Raw genomic sequence first — 13639 nt, 5'->3', positions numbered from 1 at the left:
GACGGCCAGTTAAAAACGAGGTAGGAACTATTCCTTTTGTAAACACCATTTGGAAAAGTAGGGCAAAGTGGGAAAAAAGAAAAGGGGTTTCATATATGAGGTGTTTGGCGCAAACGTGATCTGTACTTCTTCAAAAAGGTTTCTTAATTTTACAAATTAAAATTGTTTCAAAGCAGTCCTACCAACCTTACTTCAGCAAAGTTCAACCATGACATCCTTACCTCGCTGAAGTAAGGATGCTTGGACTGCTTTGAAAAAAACAAAAAATTAATTTTTGGTTTTATTGGTCACATATTGTTGTGAGTCTTTTTTTTATTTTATATATTTTTGTCTTGCTGAAGACGGCCCTCGGAGATAGGGCCGAAATATTCATTCAAATTTTCTCTACTGTCTTTCAAAAATATTTCCCTATTGTTCTCCATGCTTTTGTTGTTTGTTATGGAAAGGCATTATGGTCTTAGTCGCTATTTTAGCCTACAGTTCCCTTGCTTATTGGCATTTCAAGCTTCTAAAATTTAGCCTTCTACCTTTTGATGTCATTCAATTACCCTCCAATATCATTTTTCTTTTTTGGACTGTGACGGTTCTTGGATTAAGCTTAATTACTGAAAGACAAGCATGAGCAAAAAACTTTTTTTTTGTCTTTAGGGAAAATTTTTTATGAAATTGCGAAAAAACTTTGCTTAGGAATTTCACTAGCCTACAGTAGCTAAAATGTAATTTGGCTAAAATGTTTTGGAAATATGGTTGGTAATCACATTACAATGACTGAGCATGAGTCTCAAGCTTTCAGGTTAAATCTAAGAGTCTCATGTTGTTCAAACAAAAACTAAATTGGACAATGTTGATTTAAGAATTGTTGTAATCTATGAAAGCAGATTGTTAAACATTCATTGAGACAGAATTATTATTAAGCAAGGAATATTTATAAATTGAAATGGAATGTTAAAGCTTTGAAAGACAAATGCATGCATTGAGTTGCTCTTTAATTTTTAATTGCAGAGTATTTTCTCTAAGAGTTTTAGAGTTTTACATTTAGCACTTATAATGCCTGCGATTTGGAGTACTTATTTATGTGTTACATTCTATTTCAGTGAATTTTTGTCATTCAAGGATATAGTCAATATTCCTGAAATGGAGGAAAATGAATTTTGTTTAAAGTGGAACAGCTACCTGGATGTCTTTCATGGAGCTTTTTTATCTCTATTAAAGAGTGAACATTTCACAGATGTCACCCTATCTTGTGACAGTCAAAGCATCAAATGTCACAGACTTATTCTCTCATGTTGTAGTTCCTACTTTGAAACCCTGCTTTTAGGGATCTCACACCACCATCCTGTGATTATTCTAAAGGATGTGAAATTTCATGATCTGCTAGCTTTGGTGAAATTTATGTACACAGGTGAAGTGACTGTTCCACCAGCTCAAACTAGTTCATTAGTAAAAGTGGCCGAAATGCTTAAAGTTAAGGGTCTTGCTTATCCTGATGAGACAGCTAATAGTGCACAGAAACTTAGTTATCCCTCCCAGAACACTCAAGTGACTCAGCCCAGTGTAGATGGAAATAGAATTGATTCATACTCTGAAAACAGCTTCTTGGCCAAAGATTCTTCCAACAATCTAGAATATCACGTAGCAGATACCCCAAATGATAACATGATAAATTATGCTGCTGAAACTGGTTCCTCTGTGCATAAAAGAGATTTTGATGCATGCAATTCACTTGTAAGTTTTATGATTAAAGTTCGCTTTATTCAAAGTCAAGTTACCAAAATATGTTTATGTATTTAGTTTTATTTTAATTTCAGAAGGAACTAGGCTGATGTCGAAAGGTTGATGAGCGTACTTTTGAACATACTAGGCTGATGAACATACTTGTGTAATATCCAGACACTAGAATCTCCTTGCCCGCCTTAAAAATATATTTGGTTAGAAATTTATTATTATAACAGTCAAAAAGTGCAAAGTGCAAGGTCTGATTTTACTGTTAATATTTTCTTCTTTGGTCTTGCATTTCTTTTTTTTCAAACTCTGGTTTGGTATAGTTCAAAATGCCTTTAGGCTATCTTAGGGTTTCCTGATTTTTGCCAAAACTGCTTAAATTTTTTTTTCCTTGAAGACTATGACAATGGAGTTTAATAATATGTTAATCAAAGTCCTTAGACCACTGGTTAAAATAGAAATGAATACTTAAATTTTGAGTAATGGTTTGAGATGTAAGTTGGGAGGTTAGGGTCCCCAGATTTAAAAAAAAATTCTCTAAAAAGACTTCAGATCAAAGCTTATTGACTTTTTAAAAAAAGCATGTAGATACTTCATGTTCATGTGAGTCTTTCCACCTTGACAAACTATGCTAAGCCATGGTTTAAGTATTGAACAATCCTTCAGTATTTTTTTGTTACAAGATAAACTGATTTTTGCTGGAATTAGCATTGACAAATATTGCCAAACATGATCTATTTAAACTTTTTGAAGAAAACAAATAAATCAAGAACAATTGTTCAATGCAAATCCAAGATAAAACAAAAACCTCCTTCTTCCTAGGTGCCTGATTTTGCAGTTTGGCAAACTTTGATAAGCTTACAATTTTAAGTTCTTTAGAAATTGTTTTCAGTTCAGGAATTTAGTATACGCTATAGTTCACAGATATGACCTTTTTCATAGTTCTGTTACACATCTACCAGGAGATCTTTCTACCACATAGGTTAAAATTTCAAAGAAACAGCCTTTTCAAGTCACTGTTACCCATTATTTATTTAAGATGGGAATAGGGCCTTTATTTTTTTTTTTTTTTACCAAATCTCCTGGCCTTTTTTTAAAGGTTTTTATTTTCATACCCTAGAATATGGTAAACTAAGAATTTTGCTAACTTACCTATTAATTTCTTTGCGGTAGATATGTCCTGGTAAATTTACTCAGGCACAGATAGTCACGTCAAGTATATTTCTAGAATAACTAGGCTATATTCATCCACAATAATTAATTTGAAAAAGATATTCATATTATACATTTTTTAATAAAACTACAGACCTATCCGAATGCACCTGTATTCTTCTGAACAGGATCAAGTAAAATCAATAGAAAAAAAAATTCTCATGAGGTTTGACAGTTCATCTATCAGTCCATAAAATATCTAATTTGGGTGATAGATAAAATTTTGCCCTTTTCTTTATATTGATCCTTGGATAACATTCATTATTTGTACTTTTTTCAGCAAATCAAAGATGAATTTTCTGTACATATTGACAAAGGGGAGAACAATAGTTCTAGCCAGGTTGAAGATAATGGAGAACATGTTGATTATTACAGTGAAAAAGTGAGCATTTATTTTCCTTTATTATTTTCATAGATTTTTTTCAAAGCACAAGATTGTTCATAGCTTTTATTTTGAAACAGGTCTTTATTCTTTTGGCTAACTGGTAGTTCTCTTTCTATATTTAGATATGCACTGAGATTTGCTAAAGATGACTGCATCTGTTTATGTTCACAAAAAATAAATGTCTGGTTGAAACAACAAAAATCACAAATAGGGGCTGTTCATCAGAATTAACCATGGGACTAAAACAATGCCCTGTCTGTCAAATATGAGGCCTTTTTTCAAGTTGATTTGTCTTTGCTATCTTCTTTGTAAAAAGAACTTTATTCCACTTGCCAAAATAGAAAAATGACGTTTTTCGTTTTAGAAAATAGTTATTTAGTGAAAAAGTATTCAGTTGTTGCTGCAAATAATCATGGTCACTGCCATAGTTGATCCTAGTGGGATTTCCTACTTGCCAGAGAGTCTATATAATATAAACAATCTCAGTTGCCCAGTCGCCTGTACATCCTGTGGTTATAGTTGGTCATGTATTTTTGAATCATATTTTGGTCTCCAGTTGCTTTCAAATGGCTCAAAAAACTGATAGACTATCTGAAATACCCTTACTGTGTTTTTTTATCTGCCCTAGAATGATAAACTGCCCTACAACTCTTTTTATACAAATCTGAAAAAGTTATGCCATCTTTGCCTCTCACAGAGACTATCTGTCTTTGCTTTACTCTAATTAGGCTCTCAAGTCTTAGATCCCTTTGACCAAGCTGTGACTACTTACGACTGTGACTGCGACTACTTGAAACTGCAAGTGATGCTATACGCTGCTTAAGTTATTGCCATTGCTACTGCTATTATACGCCTAAATATACTGAACTAAATCAAAGGAGTTAAGTTAATCCTGGTTGTCAAAATTGTCTTTCATGCTGGGGATGGTGAATTTTGTTAACGACACTTTTTACATCAGGCTAAAGGTAATTATTATCTGGCTTAGTGCAGTAACTTGAATTTTTTTTGAAGGGATGTTGAGGAAGGTATTGAACAAAATCAAAGAGACAACATGCGTCCAGATTGTCAAAAGGACATTTCTGAACTCAGGAATGGCTAAGGTTATTTAGTTGAGGTTTTATGGGCATATTGAAGGGGATGATGAACTAAATAAAAAACACTGCGTGCATCCAGGTTGACAAACAGACGTATCGGAATATCTCAGAAATGGCTTAGTGTATTAGTTGAATTTTTGAAAAGGGTTAAGGGGTTTTAGAACTAGTCCCAGAATTAGTCCTAGTTTTAGAACTAGTCCTAGTTTTAGAACAAAGTCCAAAGAAACTATTTGCATCCAAGATTGTCTAGAAGGTATGGTTATGATATTCCCAGGAGTGGGTTAGGGAATTAAGTTGAACTTTCAAGGTGTTTTAAGGTGAATGGAGAGGGACATTAGAATTTATTAGTTAATTAGAATTTGTTTTGTTCAAGGTTATAACATGACGGAAGTTCACAAAACACACAGCTTCATATTTTTCATCAAATTGTTTCTTGCTAACTATTTAGTGACATAACAGTCGATAGGACTGTTCCTCTTCTATGTTATAACCCGGTAGCTTTGGGGATGAGATTTTTTTTTTAAATGAAAGCAATTAAATTGACATTAATAATTACAGTATTATTATTGCTAAAAGATTTGTGGTTATGTGTTTGAAATTCAGGTCTATCCGAATTCTAAAGACTTGTCCATATATACGTGTGTTCTTTTTCTTTTTTAAGCTCATTGTGAATCAGATTTTTGAAAGGACAGAGAGAATGGCTAACGCAAGCTTCAAATTTTCAGGTTAGTCTTTCATTGTTTAATTAAAGGAAAGCAATGTGGTCTGTTTTTACTTCATTTTTTAATCAAATAAAAGAAATAAGAGTAATGACTCTTACTTGTACCCAATAAATTCTTTTATTAAACCTGATCCTTTTTTTATAAACCGATTTTACTTAAAATGATCTTTTTTCTTAAACCTTCTCTCACTCGGTTCTAGAAAGAATACTATAGGTTGCCGAAGGAGTCTATATAGCAAATACACATTATGTATCTGTTTTATAATAATAATACTATGCACTATGCTGCCTAAGGGGATCGCGTTACTTGATCACTGATCCCAGAAATTTGTTCGAGAGTTTATCATAAACAGAGCTATTAAAATACAAAACCATCATATTGCAGCTGCAAAAGTGTTAATAGCTTAAAAAAAAACTAACTGAAACTAACTGGTTGTATTATTGTGCAATTGGAATTCGACAGAGAGTTTTATTATAAATCGTTGATAGGCTCCAAGTTGGGCCATGGCTTCTGACCCCCTATCTTTCTTCTAACTGTGTACATAATGCTTGCTAATCATTGATAATCAACTGCTTTCATACATTCAATGACAATTCGAAACTTCTAGACGTTCAGGTTTCAGGTCGCTACAGATTAGTCACTAAAACATCACTACAAACCAAATTCTTAAAACCTTCATTTGTCGTTACAAGCCAAACTTTAAAAAATGAAATTTATTTATAAAATGGAGTTTGTTCTAACTTTATAAAATTCATTAATTTTAACTAAGCCGACCAGAAATTATTAGGATAAATATATTTGTCCAAAAAAGGCCTAGAGATGTGGCTGAGTTCCACCACTAATTTTGACAGTCTTAAGAATCAAGAAAATGTTTTGGATATTTAGCTGCCATGTTCGCTGGAAAATTAGAACAGTCGGTAAATAAATTGGTAAATCCGTAAATTTATTTGAAATAATTGGTAAACGTGCTGTCACCAACACAAAGAAAACTGGTTATATTTCTTCCATTGTAGAAGTCTATTGATGTGCCGGTCTCATATAGAATAACATATCTTATTAAGTTGAAACAGATCAAATAAATTTTTAAATGTAATCACACTGAAGGTCTGTAATATCTTTTAATGTTTAATGAATTTTTTTTAATATTATTTTTTTTCGATTTTTTGAATCACCATTTAATAATTATTATTTGCTTTCTATAATTTATTTTTCTGTAATTTATAATGCCCGAAGGGTTTCTTTCGTGAAGGTATTAATGTTAATTTATTTGCAATTTTCTTTAGAAGCAGAAGAAATATTCCAAGATTTCAGTGAAGATATTTTTGGAAAGAAATACTCTATTTTATCACCCAAACATGAAGATACTCCTTTGATGGTTTCTCCTGGCGTATCTGAACAGATGAATCGAAATTTCAGGCCTTTTGAATTTGAATCAAATATTTGCGAGAAAGAAAGTGAGTTTCCTGACATCTCTATATTTTTTTATCTTATTGTTCAGTCCAAAACAATGTGACTTGCCTCGATAATGTACTGGAAAATGATAGAAATTTTTATGCTCACATATGTATATCGCTGTATATCGCTAGGGTGCCATGTTGAACATTCTCGCGACAGAAAAGTGTATGATTAAGGCACCAAAGACATCAAAATGAAAACAAGTTTTCCCCTCACTCCACCTTAGTTCTATTCATTCCTGAAAATGGTGATTTTCTACAATTATTATTTTAGTTGTTATTGTATTATTAAAATCATTTTGATAGTATGAATTATTTCCTTAATTGCCACAGTGAATCGAGAAGGGAGACGTGCAAATTGTTCTTTTTCACAGAAACCAAAACAAAACACTTTTACCACCCATTTTACACGTTTCAATTGAGTCAAGTTTTTCAATAATTAATTGGGCTTTAGACCCTTTGCTATTGAACAAAGTTTGTAACAAATTGGAAGTTGCCAAAACAAAACACTTTTACCACCCATTTTACACGTTTCAATTGAGTCAAAGTTTTGTCAATGATTAATTGGCTTTAACCGCTATTGAGCAAAGTTTGTGAAATCGATTGTTAATCGCTTTCAGAACCCCCATGTTTAGATATACGGAAAACATGAATTCGAAGAAGAATGCTTGGTGGTTACTGTTACTGCAAGTAATGTATGACTAGCTTACTCCTGTTCTGGATAATATAAGAAGAATATTAGTATAATAAGAAGCAGGCCTGGCCCAGATACATTTTCAAATAGAGCATCCTCAATAGGACACTGCTCTTTCTTTCATATTAATCAGAAATAACTCTCACTCAAAGTTATTATGAGTAACTGAATGAGTAACTATGAGGTTACTGAAAGTTACCCTATAAACTTGTTATTGTTATTAACTTTTACCATTAAGATAAATCGAATAATAGTTACTATTTCTGAATCAATTTCAAATGGGGATTATTCCTCACTTGACAGTTTTTTTTTGTTTTTTTTTTTTTTTCAAAACGCGTTTATAAGTCTTTGGTTGCTATAAGCTAGGGTTCCCTCTTTACTAGGTGGCGACTTGCGTCACAGTGTAAAGGGCTCCAGACCCTTTGTTATAAGAACCCCTATCGATTGAACACATATAGAACAGTGAGAATATGTCAAAATGAAGTAAAAAGTGTAATGTTTTTTTAAATTGGAAGAAAAATAATTAATTATATGTCAATAGTCAACTTAAAAGGTAAGTGCAGCAACCTAGGATACCCTATTTGGTATTTCTAGAAGTATTTCGTTGTAGGAAATCAATTGACTAACAATTTGAAGCGTTGAATCTTGAAGAACTTTGACGGTAAACATATTAATGCATAGCTTAGATTTTTAGTTGTTCGGTTATATGTTTATTTCTTTTCAGTTCTTAATCTGAAGCAAGTTGTTAGGGTTATATTCTTGTAAAGTTTTAATCATTAAGTCTCATTTTATACTTTTTTTTAACCTGTTTACTGGCGATTAATGGCAGTTCCTGTCCTGCTACAGCAATCAGGAAAGCTACACTTTCTAGATCTACATGATGATGTATTTTTTCGCACATTTTCTATGTGTAATATATGATTTTTAAACCTTAATTTAACATTTAATATTGACTTTAATGCTATGTTTTCATCTTATTTCAACTTTGAAGAAAATACTTTGAAGGGCTCAAAATGGTTCACTGTATTTTTAATAGTGTGACTATTTTTTTCCTGTTGCTTTAACAGCAAATGTTAAACAAGCTGCAAGACAAAAAGAGCTATGCTATCAAGAATATAATTAGCTTATTTTATCTTGACACTGTATTTATAGCCAACGGGGAATTAATTAATTTTAAGTTTTACACTTTTAGATAAGATAAGTTAGTGTTTATGATTATATTAAGGTAGCTTCCGAATTTCCGAAAAAAAAGGGCTCCATATAAAGCTTTAATAATATATTACTCCATTAACTGAATCTAGTGATACATCACAGATCCTGTGTTAAAATGGGTTTTCTGCTACCTTTGCTCAACTTTTGTCTTTGATTAATTGAAATATGTACAACAATAGTATTTGAAATGATGTTAAAAAGGGAATAATAATATCAGGAAGTATGATATTTGATTTAAAGAAAAAAACTAAGTGCAAATAGGTAAATATATAGCAGTTGACCATTTCTGAAGAATAAATGGTATACAAATAATATCAGTGCTCTTGGATTCTTTATTTTAGTCTATTTCCAAATATCATGGCTGCTTTCTGGGTAATCCACTCCCCTGCCGCTATGGTTATAAATATGACCCTGATAATATATTTTCGCATTTAATTGAATATCCTGATACATCACGAGATTCGTGATACATACGGTTATCTGTTCAAAGAGGTATCGGCAATTTAGTCTCAACCATATTGTACCTTCTATGTGTAGTTTTTTGCCTCTGTAAAGTACAATTGAATGCAGATCAATTATCATTTTTAAGGATCTAAATAAGTTAATAAATACCTCCAACACTGCTACTAACAACTGACAGCAGCACCAAGCTGCCCGAAGCCGACGCTGCTGCGCATGCTCTTCTCCAACTTTATTGTTCTTTTATTCGGCCAATGCTGGAGTTTGCTTGTCCAGTGTGGCATTTCGGTCTTTCTTCAGAGCATATTCAAATAAGAGGGGACAACCATTTTATAAACAGAATAATTTCTGTTCCTTTTGAATTTTAATGTTGCTGCTAACTCTCAGTTAAAAAAAAACAACTTATTTTTGCGTTTAATTTCTGATTGTTTTTCAAATAATGCCGGTAAATATGGCTCATCCTCAATGAAAAATTTACTCCCCTGATGGAAACTACTCCGTAGAACTTTCCTTGGAGTGTATGGAAAATACATACCCCCCCCCCATAATATTTCCTCCTGATAATCCGACCTTCGTTGAAAATTCAGACACGAAAATCCCCCCGCCTTGTAAAATTTCTTGCGGGCAATTAAGCCTGAAAAACTCTCTTTACCATACTTTCATCAGAAAAAGACTTTCATTTCTAATCGTTTTCCCAATCACTCCGGAAATCCCCTCTTCCATGGAATTTTTTTCTCAGAAATCCGAACATGCTGAAAATTGCCCCCGGATGGTTCCTCCTGAAAACCTCCAAATGTAAAATTGAGTCGGCAAAGAGAAAATAAGACACACAAAAAGAATTTCTTACAAGAATTCTGTCAAATCCCCCCAGTGTAAAAATTCCTGTGTAAAAAATCCAGTGTAAAAATCCCCCCAGTGGAAAGTTAACCCCAAAATTCTCCCCCACCCCCCCAAAGAAAAATTATCCACCTAGAAAATACCCCCGCAGAAAAATCCCCTGATTGGAACTGTTAAAAAAGAGCAGTTTGAATCATAAATAATGAAGGGAAGGTAAGTTGGAACCACATCATTATCTACTAGGTAGATTCGAGTTCACCACGTTGGCCGTGAGAAGGAACCTCCTGTGCCTTCATAAGTTTTGACTCATGTTATTTTATGTATTTTGTAGAATGCATTGTGTTTGACGTGAAGGTCAAATTCTTTCGATATGGTATATATATATATACTAGTGCTATTTGTGACGCAAAGTTCAAACTCGGCAACCATGCTGTGAAAGACATTTTAAATTCTATTCTTCAATTACCCTTAAACCCTTTCTTATGACCTCCTGCGGCTCCAGTTAGGAACATCTTGTTTTGTGTTTGATCCTTGCTTGATGGATACCCAAAAAGGACAAACTTTGGAAATATATCATGTTCGAAACATGTCCCAGTCTTCAGAACCCATGTCTCATTAAAGCCCTAGAAAGTAGCACAGAACCACGTTTTTGCACAAATTGTTGTTTGAATACCATAAGTCAAAGGGGCACCCAAAATTATCAGTGCGCAATTCCTATGGAAAACGTATTATACATCATTCTTCTCATCCTAAGGACTCATACCCTCTAAGTCATCAGCAAATCTTAGCTCTTTTCATCGCATCTGAGATCAGGAACTTATTGTCTATGTATATGAAACGTAAATTATTATTTATTTTTTTTTTTGAAATATAGGTAGTGTTTAAGGGTAAAGTTCAAGGTGATAGGCTTCTGGCTAATGTGAAAAATAGCTGAATATGATAAATGAAAGTTTTAGAAATGTATTCAGGGCCTAAAATATACCATGAGTCAAGTAGATTATCAATCTCTTCTAAATTCTTGTTTCTAGCGCTGAAAAAATTGCATATACGCCAGGTGTATAAGTGTTCAGGTCTTGAAAAAAAAAACCTTTGCTGTAAGTTTTCATTTTTTTTTTCATGGGTTCTACATCTGAAAATTTGATTCATATAAATTCAGTATTATTTTAAGCCTTATGGAGGGTTTTATCCTAAATTTAAGAAGTGGGTTTACAAATCTTTAAAACATTATAGACTAAATCAGGATTTAGTGAAGAGGTGGGAAATGCGTAAGAATTTTAGTAAAAAAATAAAAGATATATCATTTACAGTGGAGTTACATACAAAATTTGGCGAATTTAGATACAAATAGTGCATTTTGATTTACTTCAATATCCTTTAAAACATGCCATGAAAGTTCCAACGTAATACTCCTAGATTTTCCTGGAATATTGCATATATGTGTGTTTGACAGTGTTATTTCACATACTACCTATTGATTTGGTTTCACATAACCCGAATTTCTTCTGAAAGTTTCAACTTAATATTATGTTTTGTTCCTGAGATATTGCATCGATGCCATTTTGAGAAGCTAGATTACCTTAAACTCTTATTTTAGTTTAATAGTAGTGGCAATCACTATAATAGCTGTAGCTGTTGTATTCACTGGTCCAAGTTTTTGCAGTCATAGTCACAAGTAGTTACAGTAGCAGTAATAGCCAAAGTAGTAACTGGAATAATTTCAAAGCGATAAATAGATTTCAAAGTGAAAACACCTATGTGAATTGTTTGTATATCAAAAGGATGAAAGTATTAAGTGACTTTTCATTCTGACGCAATCTGGTACTGCTTATATTTTTTGGACTGATTTAATGCAGTAATTAAGGTTGGTGAAAAATCAGCCTAAAGGTGGATTTTTGGATATATATTCGTGATTAATGATTATAAAATATAGACATGGAAAACATCATTTGGAATGCGGTGTTAAATTTTGTTTCAAGAGCAATGCTAGCCGGAATAAAACATCAATTTATTATTAATCGCGCTGTGGAGTTTTTCTCAAGAGATAATATACTGAGTGCGAAAGAATTGATCCTACAAAAATCTGGCCTACCAGACCTCTTCCGTAAATCAGTTAAATATGAAGAAAATGTCCTGGAGATTTTGAAATTCTTTGCCAAATCAGCTAAAGAAAAGCGTCAACTTCCTACATTCTTCATTTTTTAGCCAACCGAGGTACCTGCATGCGGAGAAGAGATAAGTGCATGCGTAACTACCAAAGTAAATGATATGTGCCGCCGTTTTGAAGGCTTCATGGAACGACTGAACAAAGGTGACTTAAATATTTTTGCTTTAACTAGTTTCCCTGCCCAACCAAATGCCCCCACAAAGTTGTTTTACTCAGTAATTGTTACAAACCCTCCGCCACTGAAAAAAACATCGGAGCAGAAAGCGTTTATAGAATCTGTGTCCGGTGAATCCCTTGATGCTTCTAAGGTTGAGCTCAGACCAGGAAAAAATGGGTGGCGGGTGGCCATTGCGCAGAAGGCTACTGCGGAGAAATTGGCGCTTGGGATTAATAATGAAAACCAGGGTTCCGGCGCAAAAATCAGAACTCCCTCACACATCGGTATAGTTAAAGGGATTCCCGAGTCTCTTAGTGCTGAGGATTACAAAGATTAATAGTCGGCTGTGAGAAAGTCGAACAATGTGGGAAATCACGCACCTTCAAGTTGTATTTTTCAAGTAGAGATGCTTTTGATACCGCCGCACAAATGACAATAAGAATTGACTTCGAGCGTTTCAAAATACAAGAATTTATTTTTCTCCCGAAACGTTGTTTTAATTGTCATGAAAACGGCCATATGTCGACACAGTGCAAAAATACCAAGAAATGCGGCCGTTGCGCCCAAAATTACCACGGTGCGACGAAAGAAAGCCCATGCCAGAACCCGATCTGCTGTCTGAACTGTCAAAGCATCAAGCACACGTACTACCATGCTAACTGCCCGTTGAACAAGACTCTGAAGCCAAAGTCAATCTGTTCGAAATGGTTGAGCCCTATATTAAAAGGAGCGTCTTGTCATGGAACGTAAATGGTGATCTCAGTGCGAAAATCACCGTGGTGGAACAACTTTGCCTTACTAAAGAAATCATATGCATACAGGAACATTTTCTGTCTGCTGATAAGATGAAACTACTGGCTTTAGTGCAGTCACGTGCTCCACGTTGTGGCCGTTAAATGGTCCAGAAAACGAGGCCGCCTCTCAGGTGGACTTGCTATAATAATAGATCGACATTCTAACTCCGAACTGTTTGCAAAATCTGACCATTTCCTTGCAGTTAAAATGGGTGATACTGTCATTGTTAATGTATACCTGCCGACAGACTATAGAGACGAAAGTTCTGAAACGAAGTTTGCTCTAGCATGCAGAAAATTGGGTAAATGTTTGAGTAAAATCAGAGCCTCACCTCCATTAGGGTCTTTTGGGGATCTTTAATTGTGACCTATTGAAAAGTGATAATCCACGTACGGCTCTGCCTCTTAGCCTGATTCCAAATGAAATTGCTCTCTTACCAAAATCTGCTGATTTCACATATATACACCCCTCAGGATCAGTGTCAAACCTTGATCATGTGCTTGTTTCCGGTAGTATTGCCAGTCCTGCAGTAAGTGTAAGCGTGCTAAATGAGTTTGTAGTATCTGACCATTTGCCGTTGTCTTTCAGTATTATGGCTCCATTTAACAGTGCACGGGTAATCCAAGATTCTAAGTGGCGTACTGTGGTAGAATGGAATAAGATTGATATACTCCAGTACCAGCATTGTATTGATAATATTCTCGCAAAGATAAAATACCATTTGAGCTTCTC

At 33.9% G+C, this 13639-nt stretch overlaps 2 protein-coding genes and 1 long non-coding RNA gene across 3 annotated transcripts in view; 2 read left to right on the top strand and 1 right to left on the bottom strand.

Annotated features, from left to right (window-relative positions):
• Nucleotides 1-13639, bottom strand: part of LOC148947582 (uncharacterized) — a 140850-nt gene that overhangs the window by 39438 nt on the left and 87773 nt on the right. The window lies entirely within an intron of this gene.
• Nucleotides 1-13639, top strand: part of LOC148947583 (uncharacterized) — a 111189-nt gene that overhangs the window by 55792 nt on the left and 41758 nt on the right. The gene's annotated exons all lie outside the window — the stretch shown is intronic.
• LOC148947585 (modifier of mdg4-like) lies at nucleotides 855-6737 on the top strand. Its single transcript, XM_089096158.1, has 3 exons — nucleotides 855-1725; nucleotides 3215-3316; nucleotides 6419-6737. The coding sequence occupies exons 1-3, from the start codon at nucleotides 1048-1050 to the stop codon at nucleotides 6506-6508; spliced, it is 870 nt and encodes a 289-aa protein (XP_088952284.1). The 5' UTR covers nucleotides 855-1047; the 3' UTR covers nucleotides 6509-6737.

Source organism: Artemia sp. Qi Xiang Cuo, chromosome 10 (assembly GCF_049724085.1).
Source record: "Artemia sp. Qi Xiang Cuo chromosome 10, ASM4972408v1, whole genome shotgun sequence".
Classification (NCBI taxonomy): domain Eukaryota; kingdom Metazoa; phylum Arthropoda; class Branchiopoda; order Anostraca; family Artemiidae; genus Artemia; species Artemia sp. Qi Xiang Cuo.
The sequence above is the reverse complement of the archived record's forward strand: the minus strand, read 5'-3'. Positions and strand labels throughout refer to the sequence as shown.